This window comes from Vicia villosa, linkage group LG2, assembly GCF_029867415.1.
Source record: "Vicia villosa cultivar HV-30 ecotype Madison, WI linkage group LG2, Vvil1.0, whole genome shotgun sequence".
Classification (NCBI taxonomy): Eukaryota; Viridiplantae; Streptophyta; class Magnoliopsida; order Fabales; family Fabaceae; genus Vicia; species Vicia villosa.
Genome location: NC_081181.1, coordinates 150,134,730 through 150,160,613, shown reverse-complemented (window position 1 = coordinate 150,160,613; position 25,884 = coordinate 150,134,730). Strand labels below are relative to the sequence as shown.

At 33.1% G+C, this 25,884-nt stretch overlaps 2 protein-coding genes across 2 annotated transcripts; both read left to right on the top strand.

Moving 5' to 3' along the window:
- Window positions 1-1,547: 1,547 nt before the first annotated feature.
- LOC131647037 (vestitone reductase-like) lies at window positions 1,548-3,005 on the top strand. The gene is made up of 3 exons (XM_058916955.1): window positions 1,548-1,698; window positions 1,784-2,507; window positions 2,611-3,005. The coding sequence occupies exons 1-3, from the start codon at window positions 1,578-1,580 to the stop codon at window positions 2,750-2,752; spliced, it is 987 nt and encodes a 328-aa protein (XP_058772938.1). The 5' UTR covers window positions 1,548-1,577; the 3' UTR covers window positions 2,753-3,005.
- Window positions 3,006-6,945: 3,940 nt separating this feature from the next.
- Window positions 6,946-8,288, top strand: LOC131647036 (vestitone reductase-like). The gene is made up of 3 exons (XM_058916954.1): window positions 6,946-7,091; window positions 7,181-7,902; window positions 8,006-8,288. Exons 1-3 carry the CDS (start codon window positions 6,978-6,980, stop codon window positions 8,145-8,147), a joined length of 978 nt encoding a protein of 325 aa, XP_058772937.1. The 5' UTR covers window positions 6,946-6,977; the 3' UTR covers window positions 8,148-8,288.
- Window positions 8,289-25,884: the final 17,596 nt, after the last annotated feature.

The window sequence follows — 25,884 nt, the reverse complement described above, 5'->3', positions numbered from 1 at the left end:
ACGCCCGCATCCGTTGGGTTCAGGTTTTTTCACCCAAACCCGCAACAAAATATATTTTTTCTACAATTTCCCATAATATATATATATATATATATATATATATATATATATATATATATATATATATATATATATATATATATATATATATATATATATATATATATATATATATATATATATATATATATATATATATATGAGGATGGTCATATTGACTCCAAGAGTAAGTGTCCAACACTTACTCCAAATCTTAACCATTGGTTTTCATCAATATAACGGTTTTAATTGATCATTTAATCTAATTATTTTTGGAAATATTTTTTTATATAAAACTTTAATTAAAACCGTTGGATTAATGATAATCAATGGTTATCTCTCTCTCTATATATATATATATATATATATATATATATATATATATATATATATATATATATATATATATATATATATATATATATATATATATATATATATATATATATATATATATATATAACGAGCGTATCATATGAGAATGACATATTTATATGAGAATGTGAGAATGAATCTGAACCGTTGAATTTTAAAATAAATGGTGGAGATTATGAGTGAATCTTTTTTTCTCTCTCCTACATTTTGAAATAAATGAGGTTGAAATAAATGAGGTAGGAGACAGAATAAAAAGATTCACCATAATCTCTACAATTTATTTTAAAATTCAATGGTTCAGATTCATTCTCATATGATATATATATATATATATATATATATATATATATATATATATATATATATATATATATATATATATATATATATATATATATATATATATATATATATATATATATATATATATATATATATATATATATATAAAAGCGGGTGTGATTTCGCGTTTCGGGTGCAGGTTTCAGACTACCCAAACCTGCACTCGAAATATCGGATGACACCCGAATTCAAATCCAGTCAAATCAAATTTTTACTTGTTTACTCGGATTTAAGTGCAGGTGGGCTCCACGAGTGCGGGTCTGCTTGCCATGCCTCCCTAGTAGAGGAAGTCTGATTACTTTGAATTCAAAACTGCAAATTAAGTTATTAGCCTATTATCGTGACTTCTGGTCGAAAAAGTCTATGCTATGGGACTTATTAAACTCTTTTTAATTGTTTGTATAATTTATCCACTTTCTTTGGAATGGGCTCTCAATATATATTTCATTTTTATTAGGGCGCTTCAACATATTCTTACACACAGTGGCGGCTTCAACTTTGGTTGCCCATTTTTATAATTTATTCATTTTATTTCATTTATGAGTGTGGAGTGGAGCATCCAATCATGTAGACCTGCTTCTTCTTTTGTTGACAAAAATAATGAAAGAACATTAAAAAACTATCCAACTTGTCTGCAAGAATTAATATAATAATAAACTATATGATGAAAATTCAACTTCTAGAACATATTGATTATAATATTCGGAGGAAAAGTGATGGGCAGCAATATTGGATGTGTATATATATACATTTGTAAGTGACCATCAACATTCATCCAAAGGTAACAAAAACATTCATACAGAACTAACAAAATTGTGATAATGGCAGAAGGAAAAGGAAGAGTTTGTGTAACAGGAGGTACAGGTTTTATTGGTTCATGGATCATCAAGAGTCTCCTTGAAAATGGTTACAGTGTTAATACCACTGTTAGAGCTGATCCAGGTAAAATATTACTTTGTACTATATTTCTAATACTAATTTCTGTTTTCAAAAAATAGATATGTAACTAAAATTATATAAATTGCAGAGAAAAAGAGAGATCTTAGCTTTCTCACGGATCTTCCAGGAGCATCTGAAAAACTAAAATTTTTCAATGCCGATCTTGACGATCCAGAAAGTTTCAATGAAGCAATTGAAGGGTGCGTTGGAATATTCCACACCGCTGCTTCAGTTGATTTTGAAGAGAAGGAACCAGAAGAAATAGTGACAAAAAGAAGCATTGATGGAGCTTTAGGAATTTTAAAAGCATGCAAAAACTCTAAGACAGTAAAGAGAGTTGTTTACACTTCAAGTGCTTCTGCTGTTTATTGTCAAGACAAAGAAAAAGAAAAAGATGTAATGGATGAAAGTTATTGGAGTGATATAGACATTCTTAGAAATTATAAACCATTCGGTTGGGCTTATTCGGTTTCTAAGACACTAGCAGAGAAAGCTGTTCTTGAATATGGACAAGAAAATGGATTGGAAATTGTGACTATTATACCAACTATTGTTGTTGGACCCTTCATTTGCCCTAAGCTTCCTACCTCTGTTTATGGTGTACTACCTTACTTATTTGGTAATACTGCCAACAGTCCAATATCTCGTTTTCATATGGTGCATGTTGATGATGTTGCACGAGCACATATATTCTTACTTGAACATGCTAATCCAAAAGGAAGATACAATTGTTCACCATTCCTTGCAACCGTTGAGGAAGTAGTTGACATTGTTTCTTCAAAGCATCCCGAATTTCAAATTCCAAAGTCCAAGTGAGTTCTTTTAAACACTAAAAATCAAAACGAATTCTATATTCTAAATTAATGTGAACTTTTTTTAATTGTTACTAATATTATTATTTATTTTTTTCTATAGATTGCTTGAGGGACCTAAAGGTCTCGAGCTTCCACATTTAACATCAAAAAAACTCACAGATGCTGGATTTGAGTTTAAACATACTATTGAGGAAATGTTTGAGGATGCAATTCAATCTTGCAAGGAAAAATGTTTCTTTTAACCATCAAATTAACAAGATGGTTAACCATAATTAATAAATAAGATGTCATTAGGCACGGCTTAATATTTATTTGATATTTGAACACATACGTTTCTCTTGTATTTCGTCATGTTGCAATTGCTTTTGGTACATGTTGTGCTATTTTTTTACTTGTATACTATTTTTTTACTTGTTCACAACCCAAAATCTGACCAACTGAGCTACGCGCTCAGTTTGTATAACACACGCATTCAAATCATTATATTTTAAATTTCCCTAAGAATTCAAATTTGCGCGCCACCATCTTCAACCTCGAGCTTCAAGGATTTTGAATTTTAAATCTCACTCGTTTCTCAACCAAATGGGATGATCCAAACATGGTTTTCACTCAGTTTTCAACAAGGAACATGATGGTTCCCTCAGAATTCATTTATTCTAAGTATAATTTAAGAATTAACTGGATGAACACTAAGAACCCTAATTCTTAAAAACAAAATTAAATGATGATGTTGATGAATAAATGAATGATGATTGAGGGCTTTTAATCCTCTAATGATGCAGAACAAACTGGTATTGAGCTTTCATGAAATATGTACAAGAATAAGAGAGTTAGAGTTTGAAAATCTACCTCTGAAACTGAAGGTCGACGGCTATGGTGGAGGACTCCCAACAATTATTTTATGATTGCAAAAGCTTCCTTGTGCCTCAGTGACGCTAAAGGGACCTTTATTTCACCTTGGATCATCCTGAATTGCTCTGCTCGACTCCACTTGTTCAAGCTCCAAATGAAAATGGAAGATGATGATTCTGATGTTACAGATGTGTTGTAGGCATCTGGATAGCTTCCTTACACCCTAAGGAAGATGTTGATGCACTTCAATTGAATTGACACCCTCTTAATTCTTCAACTCGACTCCATTTGCTTAAGCTCCAAATTGAAAGTGACCATGGTGCTCCAGCTGCTAAAATTCTCCAAAGAGGACTTGGATCACCTCCACTCAACCTCTTTGAGATGTTAGAACACTCACTTTCAATGATTAAGCTCTAGTTTAAATAATTGCCTTCTTCACTCCATGAACTTTTGAAAAGTGAGTAAAAGAGAGAGATTTTGAAGAAAGCAAGTATTAAAGTTGCTTTGGTGTGTTTTGAACTGAAAACGAGCTCTCTCTATATATAGGAAAATTATCTGAGTTCATAGAAGAGTGAGGTGTGCTTGATGAGGTCACTTGAAGAATAACTTAGTAGTGAAGAAATGTGAAATATCCAAAAATGCAATGATGGCATTTTAATTCCAATTGATCCCAAGCCCTAGCCATTGATTCCATCTTATCTTATGGCTTAATTATGATATGTAGGAGCATCCTAATTGGTTTGGATAAGATTCCTTGACGATTCACCAATTTTCCATAAATTCCATTTTGTAATGATTACTTAATCACATGGCCTTGAATTTTTGAATCTCTTGAAATTTGGATGCTATGACTCAAATGATTCTACACAACCTTTTCTGATATAATTGGAGTTACGGTGCACCATAATGATGGTCTCCCAGTCACCGCTATGCAGAAACCATAATGATGTGATTTCCACTGTTGAAGCTCTTTCAAAGCTCTGATTTCAACCTTCATTGCACCTAATTCACACAGAAATCATCATATACGTTTCATACAATGATTATTACATCAATTATCCACTATTTTATCACAAATCAAACATTATGTTCATCATACCGAAACCTATAAACATGAACAACAACAACAACATTCAAGTTTCATATACAATTCCTACACAAAATTTAGTGTTAAATCAGCACATGAATTATTACTCATGACATCAATTGAGATGGTCTTTCATAAACCTTCTCCAAATCCACACAAAATCAACATTAGGGAAAAACATAGAGAAAATAAAGAAGAGATCTATATACCCTTCATGCAATTGACAGCCATAAATGAGTAATCCCACCTTACCTCAATTTTAGCAAAAATCCAAGCTTGACTATGGTGCTCTTTTCCACTTTTTCAAATTTTCAAAATCTATTTTTTGTCTCCTCTTCCCTCACTATTCTATATTTATTTAATATAATTTTATATTGATTAAGTTAATTCTACTAATACCTTCCTAATTCTCTTTTATTCCTCCTTACCACAGAATACTCTTCATAATTCAAGTTTTCATCCCCAACACTCATAATTCCCCATTTTTCTATTATTTTAATTAAATAAAAATTCTAATAATTATTCTCACACTCAATAATTCGCAACCAATACCAAATAAATCACACTAACCTTTTAACACGAAAATAACATAATATAAAGCATTTAAAGTTCAATTACAAAAAACTAATTGAAATTTAGGTTGTTACACCAGCTGCCACCTCACTACCACAACTGCCGATCGCCCTCTGGTTGTCGTCTGCCGCCACGATCCGGCTATCCGCCTCCAATCACGCCTTCGGCCTCCAGAGTACTGTTCATACATCATCGTCAATTTTCGGCCTGATTCTATACAGTACCCAATTTTTGACTTTTCAACTTTTTCTGACTTTTCAATCTTTTGCCTTTTTGGGATTTTTCTAACTTTTCTAAGTTTTACAATTTTATGATTTTTTCCTTTATTAAGCACATCCAACACTCTCCTATTCGAGTCCGAACCGCGCCCAAAAAGACACATAAAGTTAATCATGAATAATAGAAATCAAATATCATAGATTCATATCCTCGTCTTATCATAAGGTGAGTCAACATATTTTATCAATTCAACTCTCGCCTTATCAATTATCAATCATATAAATCATTCACAATAATAATCAATCACATAAATCATTCACAATTCTAATCAATCACAACTGTAGTAATGTATGCAATGTATTCATCTCCTCTACTCCAATGCATGTGATACCAAATTTTTGGGTATCAGAGTTATGTTACTGATTAATCCACTTACTATTGGTTCCTCTCTAAACCTAAACTCATCTCTCGTCCCCCCTTTTAAATCAGAAACTTAATTTCCAACTTATTGATATATATTTGTGATTTTGTTTTTCAAAATAATCATCTTTCCTAACTATATACAAAACTACTTATGTTTATAAAAAATTCACAACAAAGAATGTGCCCGATCAACTAACGCCTATGTATGGGTGTTATATTCATGCGCCAGTTTCATTGACGCCTATGTGCATTTGTTATATGCATGCGCCAATTGATCTGACGCTAATGTATATTCATTTTTATTTTATTTGCTATATACATGCATAAATTGTTCTGACACATAAGTATAATTTTGAGAGCATGCGTCAATTGACTTGACACATACTACTTGTTACGAAATTTTTTATTTTAAACACAGATAGTTTGATATATACGGAGTAGTTGGAAAATATGATTGTTTTAGAATTTAAATTAAAAACTATAGTTAATTAAAAATAATTATATGAATTTTTTGCCATGTCCAAGTTGTGGTGGTCAATACTTAATATCTACAATTTTCTAATGAAGGTTTTTTTTTTTTTTGAATTTAAAACTTTGAATAATTTCTAGAAATACAATAAAATAATAAAATATTAAATAAATTAAAGTATAAGCCGATTGTCCTCACTTCTGGTCTAAAAAGTTTTTTAATTACTTAATCATATATATGCAATTTTCAAATGAAGGCTTTTTTTATTGATGAATTCGAGAAAGTCTGATTATTTTGAATTCAAAACTGTAAATTAAGCCTATTATCTGAGTTCTGGTCGAAAAAGTCTATGCTATGGGACATATTAAACTCTTTTTAATTGTTTGTATAATTTATCCACTTTCTTTGGAATGGGCTCTCAATAATATATTTCATTTTTATTAGGGTGCTTCAACATTTTTTTACACACAATGGCGGCTTCAACTTTGGTTGCCCATTTTATAATTTATTCATTTTATTTCATTTATGAGTGTGGAGTGGAGCATCCAATCATGTAGACCTGCTTCTTCTTTTGTTGACAAAAATGACGAAAGAACATTAAACAACTATTAAACTTGTCTGCGGGAATTAATATATAATAATAAACTATATGATGGAAAATTCAACTTCTAGAACATATTTTTTATTGCATGTATAAGGGGAAGGAGAAATATTGATTATAATATTCGGAAGAATAGTGATGGGCAACAATGTTGGATGTGTATATATACATTTGTATGTGACCATCAACATTCATACAAAGGTAACAAAAACATTCATACAGAACTAACAAAAGCGTGTGATAATGGCAGAAGGAAAAGGAAGAGTTTGTGTAACTGGAGGTACAGGTTTTATAGGTTCATGGATCATCAAGAGTCTCCTTGAAAATGGTTACAGTGTTAATACCACTGTTATCCAGGTACTATATTACTTTGTACTATATATTTCTAATACTAATTTCTGTTTTCAAAAAATAGATATGTATCTAAAGTTATATAAATTGCAGAGAAAAAGAGAGATCTTAGCTTTCTCACAGATCTTCCAGGAGCATCGGAAAAACTAAAAATTTTCAATGCCGATCTTGACAATCCAGAGAGTTTCAATGAAGCAATTGAAGGGTGCGTTGGAATATTCCACACCGCTGCTTCAGTTGATTCTGAAGAGAAGGAACCAGAAGAAATAGTGACAAAAAGAAGTATTAATGGAGCTTTAGAAATTTTAAAAGCATGCAAAAACTCTAAGACAGTAAAGAGAGTTGTTTACACTTCAAGTGCTTCTGCTGTTTATTGTCAAGACAAAGAAAAAGAAAAAGATGTAATGGATGAAAGTTATTGGAGTGATATAGACATTCTTAGAAATTATAAACCATTCGGTTGGGCTTATTCGGTTTCTAAGACACTAGCAGAGAAAGCTGTTCTTGAATATGGACAAGAAAATGGATTGGAAATTGTGACTATTATACCAACTATTGTTGTTGGACCCTTCATTTGCCCTAAGCTTCCTACCTCTGTTTATGGTGTACTACCTTACTTATTTGGTAATACTGCCAACAGTCCAATATCTCGTTTTCATATGGTGCATGTTGATGATGTTGCACGAGCACATATATTCTTACTTGAACATGCTAATCCAAAAGGAAGATACAATTGTTCACCATTCCTTGCAACCGTTGAGGAAGTAGTTGACATTGTTTCTTCAAAGCATCCCGAATTTCAAATTCCAAAGTCCAAGTGAGTTCTTTTAAACACTAAAAATCAAAACGAATTCTATATTCTAAATTAATGTGAACTTTCTTTAATTGTTACTAATATTATTATTTATTTTTTTCTATAGATTGCTTGAGGGACCTAAAGGTCTTGAGCTTCCACATTTAACATCAAAAAAACTCACAGATGCTGGATTTGAGTTTAAACATACTATTGAGGAAATGTTTGAGGATGCAATTCAATCTTGCAAAGAAAAAGGTTTCTTTTAACCATCAAATTAACAAGATGGTTAACCATAATTAATAAATAAGATGTCATTAGACACGGCTTAATATTTATTTGGTATTTGAACACATATGTTTCTCTTGTATTTCGTCCTGTTGCAATTGCTTTTGGTACATGTTGTGCTATTTTTTTACTTGTATACTATTTATTATGTTTATCCTTTTATTAATAATGTTATTTATTATTATTATTATTATTATTATTATTATTATTATTATTTTTCCTTTTAAAAAATGTTATAATACCATGGTGCTGTTAGATGAAAAGTCAAAAGAATAGTTCAATCAACGGGCAATGATTTGTTTTAAAATATATCTGATCGTCCATTAATATAGAACAACTCATTTTTAATTTTAAGCCTAAGAAGTCAAAATATTACATAATAACATAACATCTGAGGTAGAATTTTTTCACATTAAGTAAAAAGAGGATTTTTTTTAGTTGAGACTTTTTCAATTTTTTTTTTTTTTTGCAAAAGAAATAAATATATGTAATTTAGAAGGGACTACTAAAGGCCTATTATGATACAAGGAGTCATGCAAAATAGACAAAATATGTATTAATTCAATGTCACGTAAAACAACAACGGAAAAATAAGTGGCACTAATAAGAGGTACACGACATGAAGAGAAAGAAAAAATATCAAAATAATACACACGACACCAAAGTAGAGGTACAAAGGCTAAATCTCAACTATAAAAACCATCATCAAAAAAAAAAAGACCTCCATAAAAGCACCAATAACACTCCACTACAAAATCGATAAAAAAAAGACCTCCATAAAAGCACCAATAACACTCCACTACAAAATCGAGGCAATGGACTCTCAAACCTCTAATAACTCAAGCACATATTAGGGCTCTCAAGTCAAGCAAAAAGAGCACATGAGTTGACCTCAAATTTACTAAGATATCATTTTTATGTTAAGAAATTTTTTTTCACATCCTTTACACTAGTAGAAAAACCTAAAAACACAACGTCGTGTTGGGGAGACCAGGGTCAGGAAAAACAATGAGACCAATGCTCTAGGACTAGAAGAGAGGGAGACGACACATCCCACCCAAAACCTTAAGGCATTAGGTGAATGATTATCATTTATAAATTCAACATTCTACCTATTCATATCCGATGTGGGATTTAACCACTCACATCTGCACCCAACAATCTCCCCATAAATGTGAATCGTCTCGTCCACATCATATAACAGGATCCAACCTAGGATCTAGCTCTTGCTTCCCTACTAAGCCGAATTATTGCTCTGATACCACTAATTGGAGAGTATAGAGAGCGGCGAAAGTGTCAATATGATCCATGATTGATTTTTTGTGCCTGATGTATCTACTAATAAATATATAAGTCATTGATTATTGATAGTCGACAACTTTCCACAAATATATAAATAACCAGCTTTGTTTATTTTCTTAATATCTCTCAGACGAAGACCTCTTTTAGATAAAGGTGAATAAATAACCTTCCAAGAAGTAGTAATCAATATTCTATTAATTAGACTACATGTCCATACAAAACTTCTAATGCAAGAATCTTGTTTCTAAAGAATATTGATTTTCCATTCATAAATACTAAGACTAAACAGAAGCATTTCCTGTATGACTCATTGGACCAATTGAACCTTACCAAACATAGAAAGAAGTTGCCAATTCCAAGTATCTCGCTTGGATACTACTCTATTTGTTATGATTTGGAGATGAAGATTTATAGGCTTGTCTATGAATATAAAACTCTAAGATATTTAAATGGTGTCTATCCCACAACAAATCCAAGTATATTTACAATGTGGCTAAACCTAGATTCAAAAGTACCTCCACCATAAAACTTACAATTAGATCGACTGCTTTGTTGTTTAAAATTTTGATCAGATTCTTGAAGGAGATGGTTAATGACATGAATATTTTTTCTTGAAGCTTTGAAAAATATAATATGGTTATCTACAAAAAAAAAGTGTGGCTAGGAACGATTGTCTTGCCAATAGATATGCATGTCAACTTACCAAGATCCACCAACATAGATAACTGCCTACTAAGTGCCTCTTCAACAATATAGAAGAGCAAGGGATACAGAGGATCTCTTAGCCTCGCTCCTATAGAGCTAGAAAAAACTTTAACTTTTCCATTTATCATGATTGATAGTTTGGACGAGTTTTGAATGGTATGTATCCAATCACAAGAATTTTGATCAACACCAAATTGAACAAGAACTTTAATAAGATATTTCCAATCTAAAGTATCAAATGCTTTTACGATGCCTATCTTCAAATCCATATTACCTCCAAAGGATATTTTTTCCAACATATTAATGGCTTATGAAGTAATCCAAATGCACTCTTAAATATGTTTTCCCTTAATGAAACATCGTTAGTATTTTGGAACAATTATAGGAGCTAGGATGGCCAGCCTATATGCAATGATCTCAATGATGATTTTGAATTGAAAATTTATAAGTGCAAGAGGTCTATACACCTCTATAAATTTGATCTATGTTGTTTATGTATCAAATCACATTGATTTAATTGAGATTATGAAGGATCTAACCTTGTTCAAACAATTTATTCACATAATTGTTAGTTCCATGGTTTTATGATTGAATAAATTTTGGTAAAACATGGCTCTGTACTAATTTTGTTCAAGATCATAACATCATGGTTGTTGTTATAACAATTTTTCTATCATAAGTTTTTGTCTTAATGTCAAGCCAGATGTCTTTGTAACACCCTTCTAAACCCCCGCGGCAATTATAATAAAAATCAGAGTAAACATAAAACAAGGGTGCCACAATTAAGAAAATAATGAAAACCATAAGTCGTTCGTCATGCTTTATTAGGAACGATCCACGAGATGTTAAAACATATGATCAACACAGCGGAATATCATTTAACGGTATCGTAAGACATCACCAAAACATAAACTAAACGATACATAATCCAAAACAGCAAAATAGAGTATCATAAGTAACTCTTAAGTCTATCGTTCCCCAGTGTTACAAATCAGAGCATGACTCGACACGGACTACGGACTAGTCTATGAGCTATCCTCACCAATTCAAGATGCCACTACTCCTTAATCTGAAAATATCAACATGTAAGAGTGAGTCGCATTCGAAATTAATAAGTATTATACAGTCATAAGTAATAAAACATCATAGCATTATCATTCACCCAATCACAACATGTATTCAGATTTATAACAACTAATCAAGCACCAAAATCAAACACATCACCAAGTATAATACACCATCATTTGATCATACTATATTAGCATGCACATGAATGGACTATCACTATGCATGTGGTACCATACATGGGCTAAACCCATTCAACTGATCTTTTCCTCATCAATACAGTCCAACCGGCACAAATTCCGCACAATGGGAATTATGCCCACCATTTGATCCACAACATCACCGGGATCCATCACCAAATGCGTATGAAGGAATGCACACATATGACATACTTATAACATCACCGATCCGATGCTTCGCATCGTCTCATTACAACTCACCATTTCATCACCAACAAGCATGCACATGTATTAGAAATCATTCAGTTATATCACATATAATCATGTCAAAACACCTCCCAGTCATAATGAATTCAAGGTAGTTACATCACCATAACAACACATTGTTACATTCACACATATATGTACACAATGCTACAATCCATCAATTAAATTAAATCAACATTTAAAATAAAATAGGGCCACTGCCCATTTCATCAATCCATCATATAAAAATTTAAATCAGCTTCACAACGCTCAAAACGGCGCTCAAAACGGATGTACGATTTGAAAGTTATGGCCTTCGGAAAATTTGTGAAAAAAATTTGTATGTTGTAGGTCGACGCACAAGATCCATAGGTCGACGCATAGAATTTTCTGTCCCCCTCGGGTTTGAACAGGCCGACCCATGAGTCGACTCATGCTGGTCTTTTGGGAACCTGTAGGTCGACGCATAGATCTCATAGGTCGACGCACGCTGCACTGATGCAGAATTTTTTTCTGCGATTTTGACATCTTTCCTCTCCCAATCTCAATCAAATCGCACCATAACAGTTCCCACACCAAAACATCATCAAATAGCACAACATACTACAATTATAACATATTTTAGAGGTCATCTAACACTAAAATCATTCATCAATTCATCAATCACATCAATTCAACAAAACAACCTAAATCTCCCAAAACCCCAAAACCTAAACATGCAATCGAATCAAATAACAATCCTAATCAGTTCTACTACCCTTGAATTCATAATAATCACGTTCTAACTCCTTTTTCCTTATTTCCCTTTATTTTATGAAAACATAAAATAAATTAGTAATGGGCTCACTCACTTAACACCCCCACATTACTAACATCACCACTTGGCCCAACGACTAACATTTTGTAATTTTTCCAATAATTCCAATAAAATGCTAACTCCAAATAATTAATTTAAAACTTAATTAAATTAATAAATAAGAATTTACAGGGTGTTACAACTCTCCCCCACTAAAAGAGTTTTCGTCCTCGAAAACATACCTCAAACGAAGAGTTCGGGATAAGAGTCCTTCATATGACTCTCCAGCTCCCAAGTAACATTCCCACCTGCTGCTCCTCCTCAAGCCACTCGGACTAAAGCTATTTCCTTACTACACAGTTGCTTTAACTTCCGATCCTCAATCCTCATAGACAAGGCTTCAACTGTCAAATTATCTTTCACTTGCACATCGTCCACTTGGATTACATGGGACGAATCCGCAATGTATTTCCTCAATTGAGACACATGGAATACGTCATGTAAGTTCGTAAGTGTCGGTGGTAAAGCAATACGATAGGCCACCTCTCCTACTCTTTCCGTAATCTGAAACGGACCAATAAAATGCGGCGTCAACTTCCTTGACTTCAGTGCTCGACCAACACCCGTCGTAGGAGTCACCCTCAGAAACACATGATCTCCCTCTTGAAATTCAAGTGTCCTCCGCCTCTTATCATGATAGCTTTTCTGACGACTCTGAGAAGCTTTCATCTTTTCCTGAATCATCCTAATATTTTCTGTCGTCTCTTGAATAATCTCTGGTCCAATCATTGCACTTTCACCAGATTCATACCAACACAATGGTGTCCTACACCTCCTACCATACAAAGATTCAAACGGAGCCATACCAATACTCGAATGGTAACTATTGTTGTATGTGAATTCAATCAACGGCAAATAAATATCCCATGCACCACCTTTTTCCAATACACAGGCACGCAACAGTTCTTCCAATGATTGAATCGTCCTCTCAGTTTGACCATCAGTCTGCGGATGATAAGCAGAACTCAACCTCAACTTAGTACCTAAAGCCTTCTGCAAACCTTCCTAGAATCTAGATGTAAACCTTAGATCTCTATCTGACACGATACTCGAAGGAATACCATGTAGACTCACTATTTTCTCAATATACAACTGAGCCAACTTCTCCATATGATAATCCATTTTCATCGGTATGAAGTGAGCAGACTTCGTCAGTCTATCTACAATAACCTAAATGGCTTCACAGTTCTTAGATGTTCTCAGCAAACCAGAAACAAAGTCCATCGATATACTATCCCACTTCCATTCAGGAATAAACAAAGGTTGCATAGCACCATACGGCTTTTGATGTTCGATCTTTGACTTCTGGCAAGTCAAACAAGAATAAACAAACTCAGCTATTTCCTTCTTCATTCCAGGCCACCAGGTCTAAAGACAACTGTTATATGTGGGAATCTAAAATAAATGCTTATTCCTCCACGTGCTTGATAACCAATGAAGATGAAGTAAAACTGTGGCACCAAAAGCTTAGACACCTTGGTCTTAAAGGGTTAAAGAAGATCTTATCTAAAGGAGTATTTATAACATGAATTTATATAGCATATTTGATTCGATTTACAAAAATAATGTTTGTATTTTCTTTTAATTATTTTATTTTATTTTAGTATTATGCTGATATTTTCATTGTTTCAGACTAACTAGGTTATTCGAAGATTGATTGAGAAAAGGAAAGAAATCGAGAAGAAATCGTTCAAAAATCCAAAGAAATGAAAGGAGGTATAAATAGAAAAAGAGGGGGTGTTGAAGAAGTATAACAAACTACAAGATGAAGGCCCAAGAACGAAGTGGAAGCCCACTTCACAAGTGGAGGCGCCCGCCTCCAAGGCTGTGTGGGGCAAACAAGTAGAGACGCTCGTCTCCATCACTTGAGACCCCCGTCTCCACTCAAGACGCCTCCAAATGCTCATCCACGTCATCTACCTAAGACGACCGTCTCCAAAAGCATGTGGGACCCGTCACTTAACCATTTTCTCCACTATTTTCATGGACAATTCCAAGTTTTCGTTCCTGTCTTATATTTTCTCAACTTCTCCAACCATGATCTCCACTATCTCCACTACCTCTCACAGGATAACTTCCAACAATTCCCACTATATAAAGAGGAGAGTATTCATGTAAAAGGGGTTGGACAATTTTTAGTCCCAGCCATAGTTTCTCTCGTTCAGTTTTCCTATCTTCGATTTCAGCAATATTTTCCAGTATTCAAGTTTAAGTTATTATTTTCTTCTTCTTTTCATAGTTTTAGGCAGATATTTATTTTCTAACAATAGTTTCTACATCGGTAACTATTGTGTAATTTTTATTGAATCTAACCTTACGTTAGATCATAGTATTTTATTTCCTTGTTTTTATTATTATTTGACCGAAGCATTTCAAGTTCAAGAATTAATTCAAGTATTATTTTCAGGTTTCTATCATTTATTTAATTTATAGTTTTATATTTCTTGCTTATAATTATTGAATATGTCTAAATATATGAATTATTATTGTTTATGCATGTTTAATTTAATAAGTATGTTTAGCTAAATTACCTAGATATCGGTATGTAAATTAATCTAACCAAAGGGATCCGAAACAAATTGGCTTAAATAATGTTTTATTGAAAATCACCTTTTTCTGGTTTTAGTGTCTAATTGAATTTATTAAAAGTTTATAAAATCAACAGAGCGAAAGTTTGAGATTTTTAAACTGGACTAAGGTTAGAAATCAACTGAGCGAGAGTTTGAGATATTTAACCGGATAGTAGACACTGGACATTAGGTTTAAGGACAGGGAGAGCGTATTAAAACTAATTAGATATTTATTTATTTTCAAAAAGTGTTTTTAAACTCGGCGGGACAGCGAGAGCGTACGTTAGAGAATATTAGCATAATCTAAGTCAATAGAGCTAGAGTTTGAGACAAGGGTTTTTAAGATAATAATATTTACATGAAAAAGGCATTTTATAAATTATGTTGTTTTCAAAAAGCGTTTCTAAATCCGATGGGACAACGAGAGCGTACATTATGAGTTAGGATCGTAGTCTAAGTCAATAGAGCGAGAGTTTGAGAGGAGGGCTTTTAAACTGACATATTTAATAAAGATTTTTATTTGATAAAAAACGTGACCAATGGAACTTCGGATCACCTAAGTTAGACGAATTACATACTGATATCCGCGCATCAATATATTGTCTAGATTTAAGATTTTAGTTTCCCCCTAAAACATAATTAAAATATCACTAGCCTTAGCTTTACACAGTAACTTTAGATAACGGTAGATCGATTCATAGTCCCTGTGGATTCGATATCTTTTAAAACTACACGACACGACTGTGCACTTGCAGTCTTCCGACTAATAGACACATAAAGTCGCGATCAAGTTTTTGGCGCCGTTGCCGAGGACTATTTAAGTCGATATCGTAACTCTTTTAGTTATGTAGTAGATACTAAGGCCCTTTTTCATTAATTAAAATGTATCACCCAAACTTTTTCTACAACCCCTGCTCCAAGTATTTCTAGGAATCACCCAGATCCCATAAATCCGAGCTCGAAATTCTACTGGAGTATTTCAATGCATCGCTACCGGATTCTCACCCAAACTACCTCTCCAACTACCAATCCCAACATTTTGAGGAGTCGCAAGAATTTTATAATTCCAACCAAACTTATCCTCAAACGAATTTTCTCTACGATCACCACAACCAATATTTTGAGGAGTCACCAGAATCCCATAAATCTGACCTCGAAATAATAATGGAAAATTTTAATGAAACATCTATGATGATAAAGCACTTTGTGGAAACATAAAATGCGACTCTAACCTACTTTGAGGAACCACAAGAATCCCATAATTTCAACTTCGAAGCATCAATGGAGGATTCCGACGAGCTGCTAACTCACTTTAGGTTAGAATCTATGATGGAGCACCTTGTAGAGACACAAACTGTCCAAAATGAAGAGTTCAGAAAACAAAGTATCCATTTTAATGAAACCCTTAGGAAGATGACTATTATGGTCGAGTCTCTAGCAACTCACAACATGGCTTTGGAGAGTCAAATCTCCTTGCTTGAACAAAAACCTCTAAGACCCTTCCTTGGGGAGCATATGTATGCAGCCAATAGTGAAAAACAAATTGAAATTCCTAAGGTGAGTGATAATGAGATTGAGGAGAGCGATAATATGGTTGAGGAGAGCTCTAGTGAGAAAAGAGTGGAGTTTGAGAAAAATCCACCAACACCAACTGAAAGGGAGGTTGTAGAAGAGGTAGAGAAGGAAGCACCTATTGTTGTTCCTCCTCCCTATACCCCACCGATTCCTTTCCCGCAAAGTTTTATGGAAGCTAATGTAGACTCCCAATTCAAAATGTATGTGGAGGTATTGGAAAATATCAACACCAATGCACCCTTGTTTGAAGTCTTGCATAAAAAGATAAAGTTAGAGGACCATGAAACTAGGGATTTCATTACTGTTAAGAGGGTAAGGTTAACCTTTGAGGTGGTGGATAATATCATAAGCCCAAACTTGAAAAGCTGATACTTAGGATAGATCTAGAACCGCCACCACGAGTTCAAAAGAACGAACCACCCCACAGAAGAAAGAAAAGAAAAGGTGAGGGATATGTGAGATGGCTTGATAAGTGGCCATGAAAAACAACGATTACTAAAAGTTCAACCGAGGAGTCATTCTCAAGAGAACCACCTTGAGTGCTTGCACTCTTGGGTCGTCGAGCCATCAACGTTAAACAAAGCACTGCGTGGGAGGAAACCCACGAGATTTCATTTAATGTTTTTGTTTTTGTTTGAGTTTGAAGAAAATAAAGATATCGATCACTTGCCACCTATCAGCTACATACAGAAAAGTGCCAAGGCGAGCATTGATCAGGTTCTTATTCCTTTTCCCACTTTTTACTGAAACATTGAGGACAATGTTTGGTTTAAGTGTGGGGGAGGAAGCTTTACTGCTTTTTAAGAAGATTTATATTATCGTCTATTTCCCTTTAAATAAAAATTTATGTACTATCAAGTCTTAAATGCAAAAAAATTCAATTTTATTCGACTTCCTTATTTTCTTGAGCCATAACAAAAAAATTTAGTTTGATACACTACCTGACATACTTGGAAAGTATATAGGTTATAGCTAAATTAGGCTATGTTAGAAAGTTGAAAAAGATTCGACAGAAATAATACCGCTTTGACACCTTAAGTTTCCCAAATATGTGAATCAGTTTGAGTACGTATCATGCCGAGACCTTAAGTTTTAAGTTTTAAATGAGCCCCAAGTAGTTTATATTAGAAGTCAGCATCGTCTAAAGCACAAACTACGTAGAGAGTCGATGAATATAAGTGAATGATCCAAAATAATCGAAAATCTTTTATGTTCTACTGATATAAAATAAGGAATGTACTAACTAAGTTAGGTGACCTTCACCCGGTAATTTAATCCAACAGTTGCGAACCCTATAAAAATATGATAAAAGAATCTCATTGTCGGTTGGTTCAGGAGTCTATGGTACTGAACTTGGTAGGGCAGACTACGGTTCGATTCCCTGCAACTTGCAATTGGATTAAACAAAGGAGTATACCACATATTTGTGCCAGAACTCTATGCTTAAAATGATCATACTCACTAATCGGCTACTCTACTATTTGCGTGTAAGGATAAAGGGCTTAATGTGATTGCGCCCGAATGAAAGTGGGTTAATTGAAACGTAAAGAATTAGGTTGAGTTATGATAAAATGATTCGGACTGGTTTGCATAGGGCAGAAGCTTTTGATCATGTTCTATGATTTCGTGTCATCTCTGTATCATTAGTGTTAAAATCAATTACCTTCCTTCTAACATCTTCCCCTAAACCATGTACAATCCAAGTTTTGTCATGTATTTGTGTCAGACCCATGTTTATGAGATTGATTGCTTGAGGACAAGCAATGGTTTAAGAGTGGGGGAGTTTGATAACATGAATTTATATAGCATATTTGATTTGATTTAAAAAAATAATGTTTGTATTTTCTTTTAATTATTTTATTTTAGTATTATGGAGGTATTTTCTTTGTTTTAGATTAATTAGGTTATTCGAAGATCGATTGAGAAAAGGAAAGAAATCGAGAAGAAATCGTTCAAAAATCCAAAGAAATGAAAGGAGGTATAAATAGCAAAAGAGGGATGTTGAAGAAGTAGAACAAACTACAAGATGAAGGCCCAAGAACTAAGTGGAAGCCCACCTCACAAGTGGAGGCGCCCGCCTCCAAGGCTGTGTGGGGCAAACAAGTGGAGACGCCCATCTCCACCACTTGAGACCCCCGTCTCCACTCAAGACGCCCGTCTTCACTCAAGACGCCTCCAAATGCTCATCCACGTCATCTACCTAAGACGATCGTCTCCAAAATCATGTGGGACCCGCCACTTTACCATTTTCTCCACTATTTTCGTGGACAATTCCAAGTCTTCATTCGTGTCCTATATTTTCTCAACTTCTCCAACCATGATCTCCACTACCTCTCACATGATAACTTCCAACAATTCCCACTATATAAAGAGGAGATTATTCATGTAAAAGGTGTTGGACCATTTTTAGTCCCAGCCATAGTTTCTCTCGTTCAGTTTTCCTATTTTCGATTCCAACAATATTTTCAAGCATTCAAGTTTAAATTATTATTTTCTTCTTCTTTTCATTGTTTTAGGCAGATATTTATTTTCTCACAATAGTTTCTACATCGGAAACTATTGTGTAATTTTTACTGGATCTAACCTTATGTTAGATTATAGTATTTTATTTCCTTGTTTTTATTATTATTTGACCGAAGCATTTCAAGTTCAAGAATTAATTCAAGTATTATTTTCAGGTTTCTATCATTTATTTAATTTATAGTTTTATATTTCTTGCTTATAATTATTGAATATGTCTAAATATATGAATTATTATTGTTTATGCATGTTTAATTCAATAAGTATGTTTAGCTAAATTACCTAGATATCGGTATGTAAATTAATCTAACCAAAGGGATTCGAAACAAATTGACTTATATAATGTTTTATTGAAAATCACCTTTTTCTGATTTTAGTGTCTAATTGAATTTATTAAAGGTTTATAAAATCAACAAAGCGAAAGTTTGATGAAGGTTGAGAAAACACTTAGAAGGGGGGGGGGGGGTTGAATAAATGGGTTTTAAAACTTTGTGAAGGAAAGATAATCAGAACATAGCTATTTTTATCATGGTTCACCTTCTCAATAAGGCTACCTCCAGTCCACCCTCAACAAGGTGATTTGCCTCTCTCAACCGAGGTCTTAATCCACTATAATCAGAACCTGATTACACTTGCACGACCAACTACTGTGACTCACAATACAACGCACGAGCCAAACCGCTGGTGACTAACGTTCCCGCACAAGCCAACCGCTTGTGACTTCTTGAGACTTCTGACCCACTGGTCTCTTAAGGACTTAGTTACCACGTAACTTCTGTTGATAATGTATAGTTTGCTTCTAGAAAGTTGTAATCACCACTGTGATATTTCACTAAGATTTAGTACAGAACAATAAACTCAGAATATGAATAAGAGAATTTAGCTTCCAAGAGTTTTTATTCACACTTGATGATTTATCAGAGTTGCAGCGTTCTTGTGTGATCTTTCTTGTTTCTTTCTATTTTGCTCGTATTGTTGTTGTATCGTTGTTGTGTTTGTTCTTCAAACGATCATGACTATATATAGCTTTCAGAATTTTTGACTGTTATCTCCGAAGCTTTGTTGAGTTCATTCAACATTAAATGGTTTGCGTGTTGTCCTTGCTTTTGCTTTCTCCAAGAAATTTGCATGTGGATAGCTTCTTCAATCAACCTGGAAATTACGCTTTTGGAGTGTTGCATCCGTTTTACTAATAATTATGTCTTCAACAGTTAAATTTGAATCAATCTGTGTAATATTCTGATCAGCTTTTGTTTTTCAACTTCTGTTGTGAGTATGTCTTCAGCATGCAATATCAGAAGTCGTTTTTCAGCGGTGTTAGCTTGAATCATTCTTTATAATCTTCTGTTTAGCCTTGTTCTTCAACTTCTATTATAGATATGTTTGCATCGTGCGATATCAGTAGTTTCTCTAGAAACATATGCCTTCATCTTGAAGTTTCTCTAGATATTTCTTCAACTTCTGATTGCCGGTACTGGTACATCTTCTGAAATTAGAAACATATGATTAGAGTACTATGTTTGCTTTATACAAAATTTTTTTGCTTATTATCATCATAACACTAAAATATAATTAGAACCAAACTATGTTTTAACAATATCCCCCTTTTTGATGATGATAAAACATTTACGTTCTTAAGCAGAATTTTGTATAAGAAAATTGATCTCCCCCTGAGATGTATAATCTCCCCCTGAAATAAATATTTAGAGAGAAATATGATGGATAACTTCCCTGAATAATTTTCTTCTTGACTTTGATCTTTTAGAAGATTGATGAATGTGGCTGAGTATATGCGCATCTTCGTAGAAGTTCTAAAAAAAATGTTCCTGCATTCCTTATAACAACAGAACCTTCTTGGAGCACAAGTTAAAAAGATTTTGTCTGATTTGTAGACCTTAACTCGTTCTGTTACTTAAAATTTTCAGGAGATGTATATAATTTTCTTTTTATAACATATGATTCTCCCCCTTTTTGTCATAATCAAAAAGAAATGATGCTTTATAAAAATGTATGAGTTTAGTCAGGTAGAACCATTATAAGCATTAGATTTTCATGTTATCCCAGACAATAAGCAAATGACAAATAGAAAATTTTCATTGATTAGAAAAACATGACAGAATACAGACTCAAGTTACATAGACTCCTAGTAGATGGGTTCATAATATCCTCCATTTAAAAAGAAACGATCACAGCACTCTGCATGCAGTGCTTCCTTTTTGTTCGGAAGTTCTGACGTACGGAGAGTGTTCACGATTCCTGCAGATTCAAAACATGCTGACAGAACTCTCCCATAGGGAATGAAGAATTCTTGTCCACATTTTAAGGCTATTAGAAACTCTCTAATATGTCCAAAGATAATCGCAGTAAGATTTATTGATTTACCCGATTCCAGGAGATTGATCAAGAACCTGTCTTTGGCACACAGGAGTTTATGGAACTTTCCTCTAGGAATGAGATTTGAAAGAATCAGCCCGAACCAAACTTGTTTGGAAGAGGAGAGGTAGTAGGGATTGTTTTTTATATGACGAGCGAGTCTGCTCAAATCGTTTGGAATGAAAAATGCATTGACATAGTCAAAAACTGAGAGACATGCAACATCATGCCTGACTGGACAACCAATAACTTCAGCAATCGATGCTTCAGAAATAGTGAAGGGAGTTTAATAAATGGATAAAGTGATACTGAGATTGTCTTCACTAACAGATGCATTGACCCATAAGTTTTTGACAAGGTTAGGAAGGACAGAACCATTTAGGATAGAAATGTAGGATTCCCATCCTTGCTTATGGCAGAGGTTTATGTAATAGTTATCTCTTTTAGCTACCCATAGGTTTTGTTCTTTGATGACAGTAAGGGATGTTTGGGACGACATGCTGGAAGGAAGTATTGATGAGAGAACATAAAACTGATAATAATTGAATGAATGGATGTTAGAAAGGGAAGGCTTTTTATAGAGATTGATGAGAAGATAAAACGTTTGGACTAGGTAATCAATGTATGAACTCGCATGCATTTTGGAATGAAGAGAAGGATAGAAATATTGCAATGACCAAGGAAATAGTAGCGTTATGATTGAAAACATGTTAGGGATAACGTAGAGAATTAATGCAACAGTTACCAAGAATTATTACTCATTTTGCTTTACACGCGCGTCCTTTCAGATTTTGAACATGTGCTCAATAATCTCAAGTTTACATGAATTTGCAGTTTTATATGCTGAACTTCTAATTCATCTTAGAAAACAGACTTCTGATCCAGGGGGTCAGATATTTCTAGATGATAACTTTGTAGATAGTTCAACTTGCACTTCAGAATTTAATCATTATTTCATTCAGGACACAAATCCATACTAATGTTCTCTAGAATGAACTTGAATCTATCTTCAGAAAGAGGTTTTGTGAAAATATCAGCCCATTGACGGTCTGTATCAGTAAAGTTTAAGCTTAATATCCCTTTCTGAATATAGTCTCTGATGAAATGATGCTTAATTTCTATGTGTTTAGCTTTGGAGTGAAGAATGGGATTTTTGGAAAGGCATATTGCAGAAGTGTTATCACAGAAAATGGGAATCTTACGCTCATAGATGTGATAATCTTCTAACTGACTCTTCATCCAAAGCATTTGAGTGCTACATCCTGCAGCACCAACATATTCTGCTTCTGTAGTTGATAGTGCAATGGTGGCTTGCTTTTTGCTATACCAGGAGATCAAATTATTTCCTAGAAACTGACAGCTTCCAGATGTACTTTTACGTTCAATTCTATCTCCAGCAAAATCAGCATCACAATAACCTACTAAGTTGAACTCTTTAGATTTTCTGTAACATAATCCAACATTAGTAGTACCTTTCAGATACCTTAGAATTCTCTTGACAGCAGTCAAGTGTGATTCTCTGGGATATGATTGGAATCTTGCACATAAACATACACTAAACAAAATATCAGGCCTAGATGCAGTTTGGTAGAGTAATGATCTAATCATACCTCTGTAGAGCTTCCGATCTACCTTTTTACTTACCTCATCCTTGCCTAAAATACAAGTAGGATGCTTTGGGGTTTTTGTTTCTTTACTTTCTGATAATTTGAATTTCTTCAGAAGTTTTTTGACATATTTTGCTTGATGAATGTAAATGCCTTCAGAAGTTTGGTTTATTTGAACTCCCAAAAAGAATTTTAGTTCACCCTTCATGCTCATTTCAAATTCTTCCTGCATAGACTTAGCAAATTCTTTTCCAAGAGAGATATTAGAAGTTCCAAAGATAATATCATCTACGTAAATTTGACAGATTAAGATATCATTTTTTAATGATTTTTGAAAGAGTGTTGTATCAACTTTCCCTCTTGTGAAACCTTTCTCTAGAAGAGATGAGCTAAGTCGTTCATACCAAGCTCTGGGAGCTTGTTTTAAACCATATAAAGATTTCTTTAATTTGAAAACATGTTCAGGATAAATAGAATCTTCAAAACCAGGGGGTTGATGAACATACATTTCTTCTTCGATGTAACCATTTAAAAATGCACTTTTAACATCCATTTGATAAAGAGTTATGTTAAATTGAGCAGCATAAGCAATTAATAATCTAATTGACTCTAACCTGGCGAATGGAGCAAAGGTTTCATTATAGTCAATGCCTTCTTGCTGACTATACCCTTGAGCAACCAGTCGTGCCTTGTTTTTGATGACTTCTCCTTGCTCATTCATTTTGTTTCTGAACACCCACTTTGTTCCAATGATGTTGAATCCTTCAGGTCTTGAAACTAGATCCCATACATCATTCCTGGTGAATTGATTTAGCTTTTCTTGCATAGCAATGATCCAATATGTGTCTTGGAGTGCTTCATCTATCGAAGTTGGCTATATCATTGATACTAATCCAAATAATGAGTTTTCATTATTTCTTAAGTATGCTCTATGTAACTTTCAAAATTTTATAATAAATTTTTATTATATTTTTTATTAAAATTTGTACATATTTTAAGTTTGATCACAAAGAGATAAAATATTATTAATATAAATATATTGTGTGTCTAATTTATCTTAATTTAATTAGGGAGAAAATATTTTAATTAATATGAGCCAAAAATAACAATATAAATATTAAAGAAATTTTTTTAATCAAATAACATTTGAGCCAAAACCTTTACTATTAACACATCCTATTTACTAATCCTTATCTAAAATACACCCCTTTGTAATTTAATTAAATAATGAATTTATTAAATTTAATTAATAGATTCATTTGTGTAATTTATTTTATATATTTATTAATTCTTATTTATTTTTGTTCACTTGCATAAAATTATATTGAATAAATAATATGTTTATAATAATTGAATAATTATTCATATTTATAATAATCATTAACTCTTTTTCCAAACTTCTAATTTTATTTTTAAAATACTTTTACTGACATCATTTAAGTTTTCTTAATTACAAATTCAACTTCATTTTAAAAAAATGATTATGGATCTATTTTTCAAGTCTGCATCTACGACTACGCCACTTTTAAATTCAGGCAAGATTTAATGGGGATTTCTAAAACATTTACACAACCTATAAGAAAAATAATAACCAAACAATTACGAACTACGATTGAACTCTGATTCTTCATAAGGAGATACGTAGGCACACGGCTTAAAAACCAAGGCGAGTCCCAAAAATAAAAAATATTAATAATCCACTGCTATTTTTGCTAATATTAAGATATAGGTACATTCACCGTATCTTCAGATAATTGATCGATCGATTTGACATCTATCGTTTAATAATTTGAATTGACTCTCATAAAAGCCTAAACTTAAAGGGGTCATCTTGAACCAGACTCTGATACCATGTTAAGAAATGTGGTTGGACCTAACTCAACCCTACGAAACCGACTTATAGGATAAGAATTGTCTCCACTTATTCAGGTCATATATTGTCCGATATGGGACTCTTAACAATTAAGCATGTACAATAATCCAACAAAAGCATATGCAATTAACTATCAACAATTTTCAAATGGATTATGCTTCTAGATGTTAAGCAAAGTATTTGATTATTCGGAAGAATTAACATAACATATTAATAACTTTTATGTATCTCTTGAAAACACCTCAACACAAATCTTTAGTTTTTGTTAGGGGTGTTCGCGGTGCAGTTTGGGCGGTTTTGACGAAAAAAATCATCCGAACCGCAAGAGAAAAAATCATGCGGTTTGGTTTGGTTCGGTTGGCTTTTAAAAAAAATCCGAATCAAACCAAACCAAACTAATGCGGTTAGGTTCGGTTCGGTTGGTTCAGTTTTTCACAAATATTTTATTGAGCCATACATACACATATAGATGGTAACACAATTTTGTATTTAGACATTCATACATTATCAAATAACAACAAAACTCGTCATATTTTGACAACAATTTTCTATTTAATATGTAAAAACTAAATTAGACAAAAGTGGAATATTAAACATAAAATAATAGCATAAAACAATTTAAAAATTATTATAATGAAACAAAAAAATAGAAGAGACGAAAGATTAGTGAAGGTGAAAAAAAAGTTGAGAGATTAGAGAAGAAGAAGTGCGATAAAAATGAAATTAAAATACGAAACATTTACATAAAAATGAGAAGGTGAAAAAGAAAGAATATAAGAGAGTAGAGATTATAGAAGAAGAGGAGAGATGTATGTGGTAAAGAAGATGCGATAATGTTATTAGAAAT

Coding starts and splice junctions, on each gene's coding strand:
- LOC131647037 (XM_058916955.1), top strand. CDS start 1,578: ATGGCAGAAGGAAAAGGAAGAGTTTGTGTAACAGGAGGTACAGGTTTT. Junction 1,699..1,783: donor CACTGTTAGAGCTGATCCAG/GTAAAATATTAC, acceptor TATAAATTGCAG/AGAAAAAGAGAGATCTTAGC. Junction 2,508..2,610: donor TTTCAAATTCCAAAGTCCAA/GTGAGTTCTTTT, acceptor TTTTTTCTATAG/ATTGCTTGAGGGACCTAAAG.
- LOC131647036 (XM_058916954.1), top strand. CDS start 6,978: ATGGCAGAAGGAAAAGGAAGAGTTTGTGTAACTGGAGGTACAGGTTTT. Junction 7,092..7,180: donor TTAATACCACTGTTATCCAG/GTACTATATTAC, acceptor TAAATTGCAGAG/AAAAAGAGAGATCTTAGCTT. Junction 7,903..8,005: donor TTTCAAATTCCAAAGTCCAA/GTGAGTTCTTTT, acceptor TTTTTTCTATAG/ATTGCTTGAGGGACCTAAAG.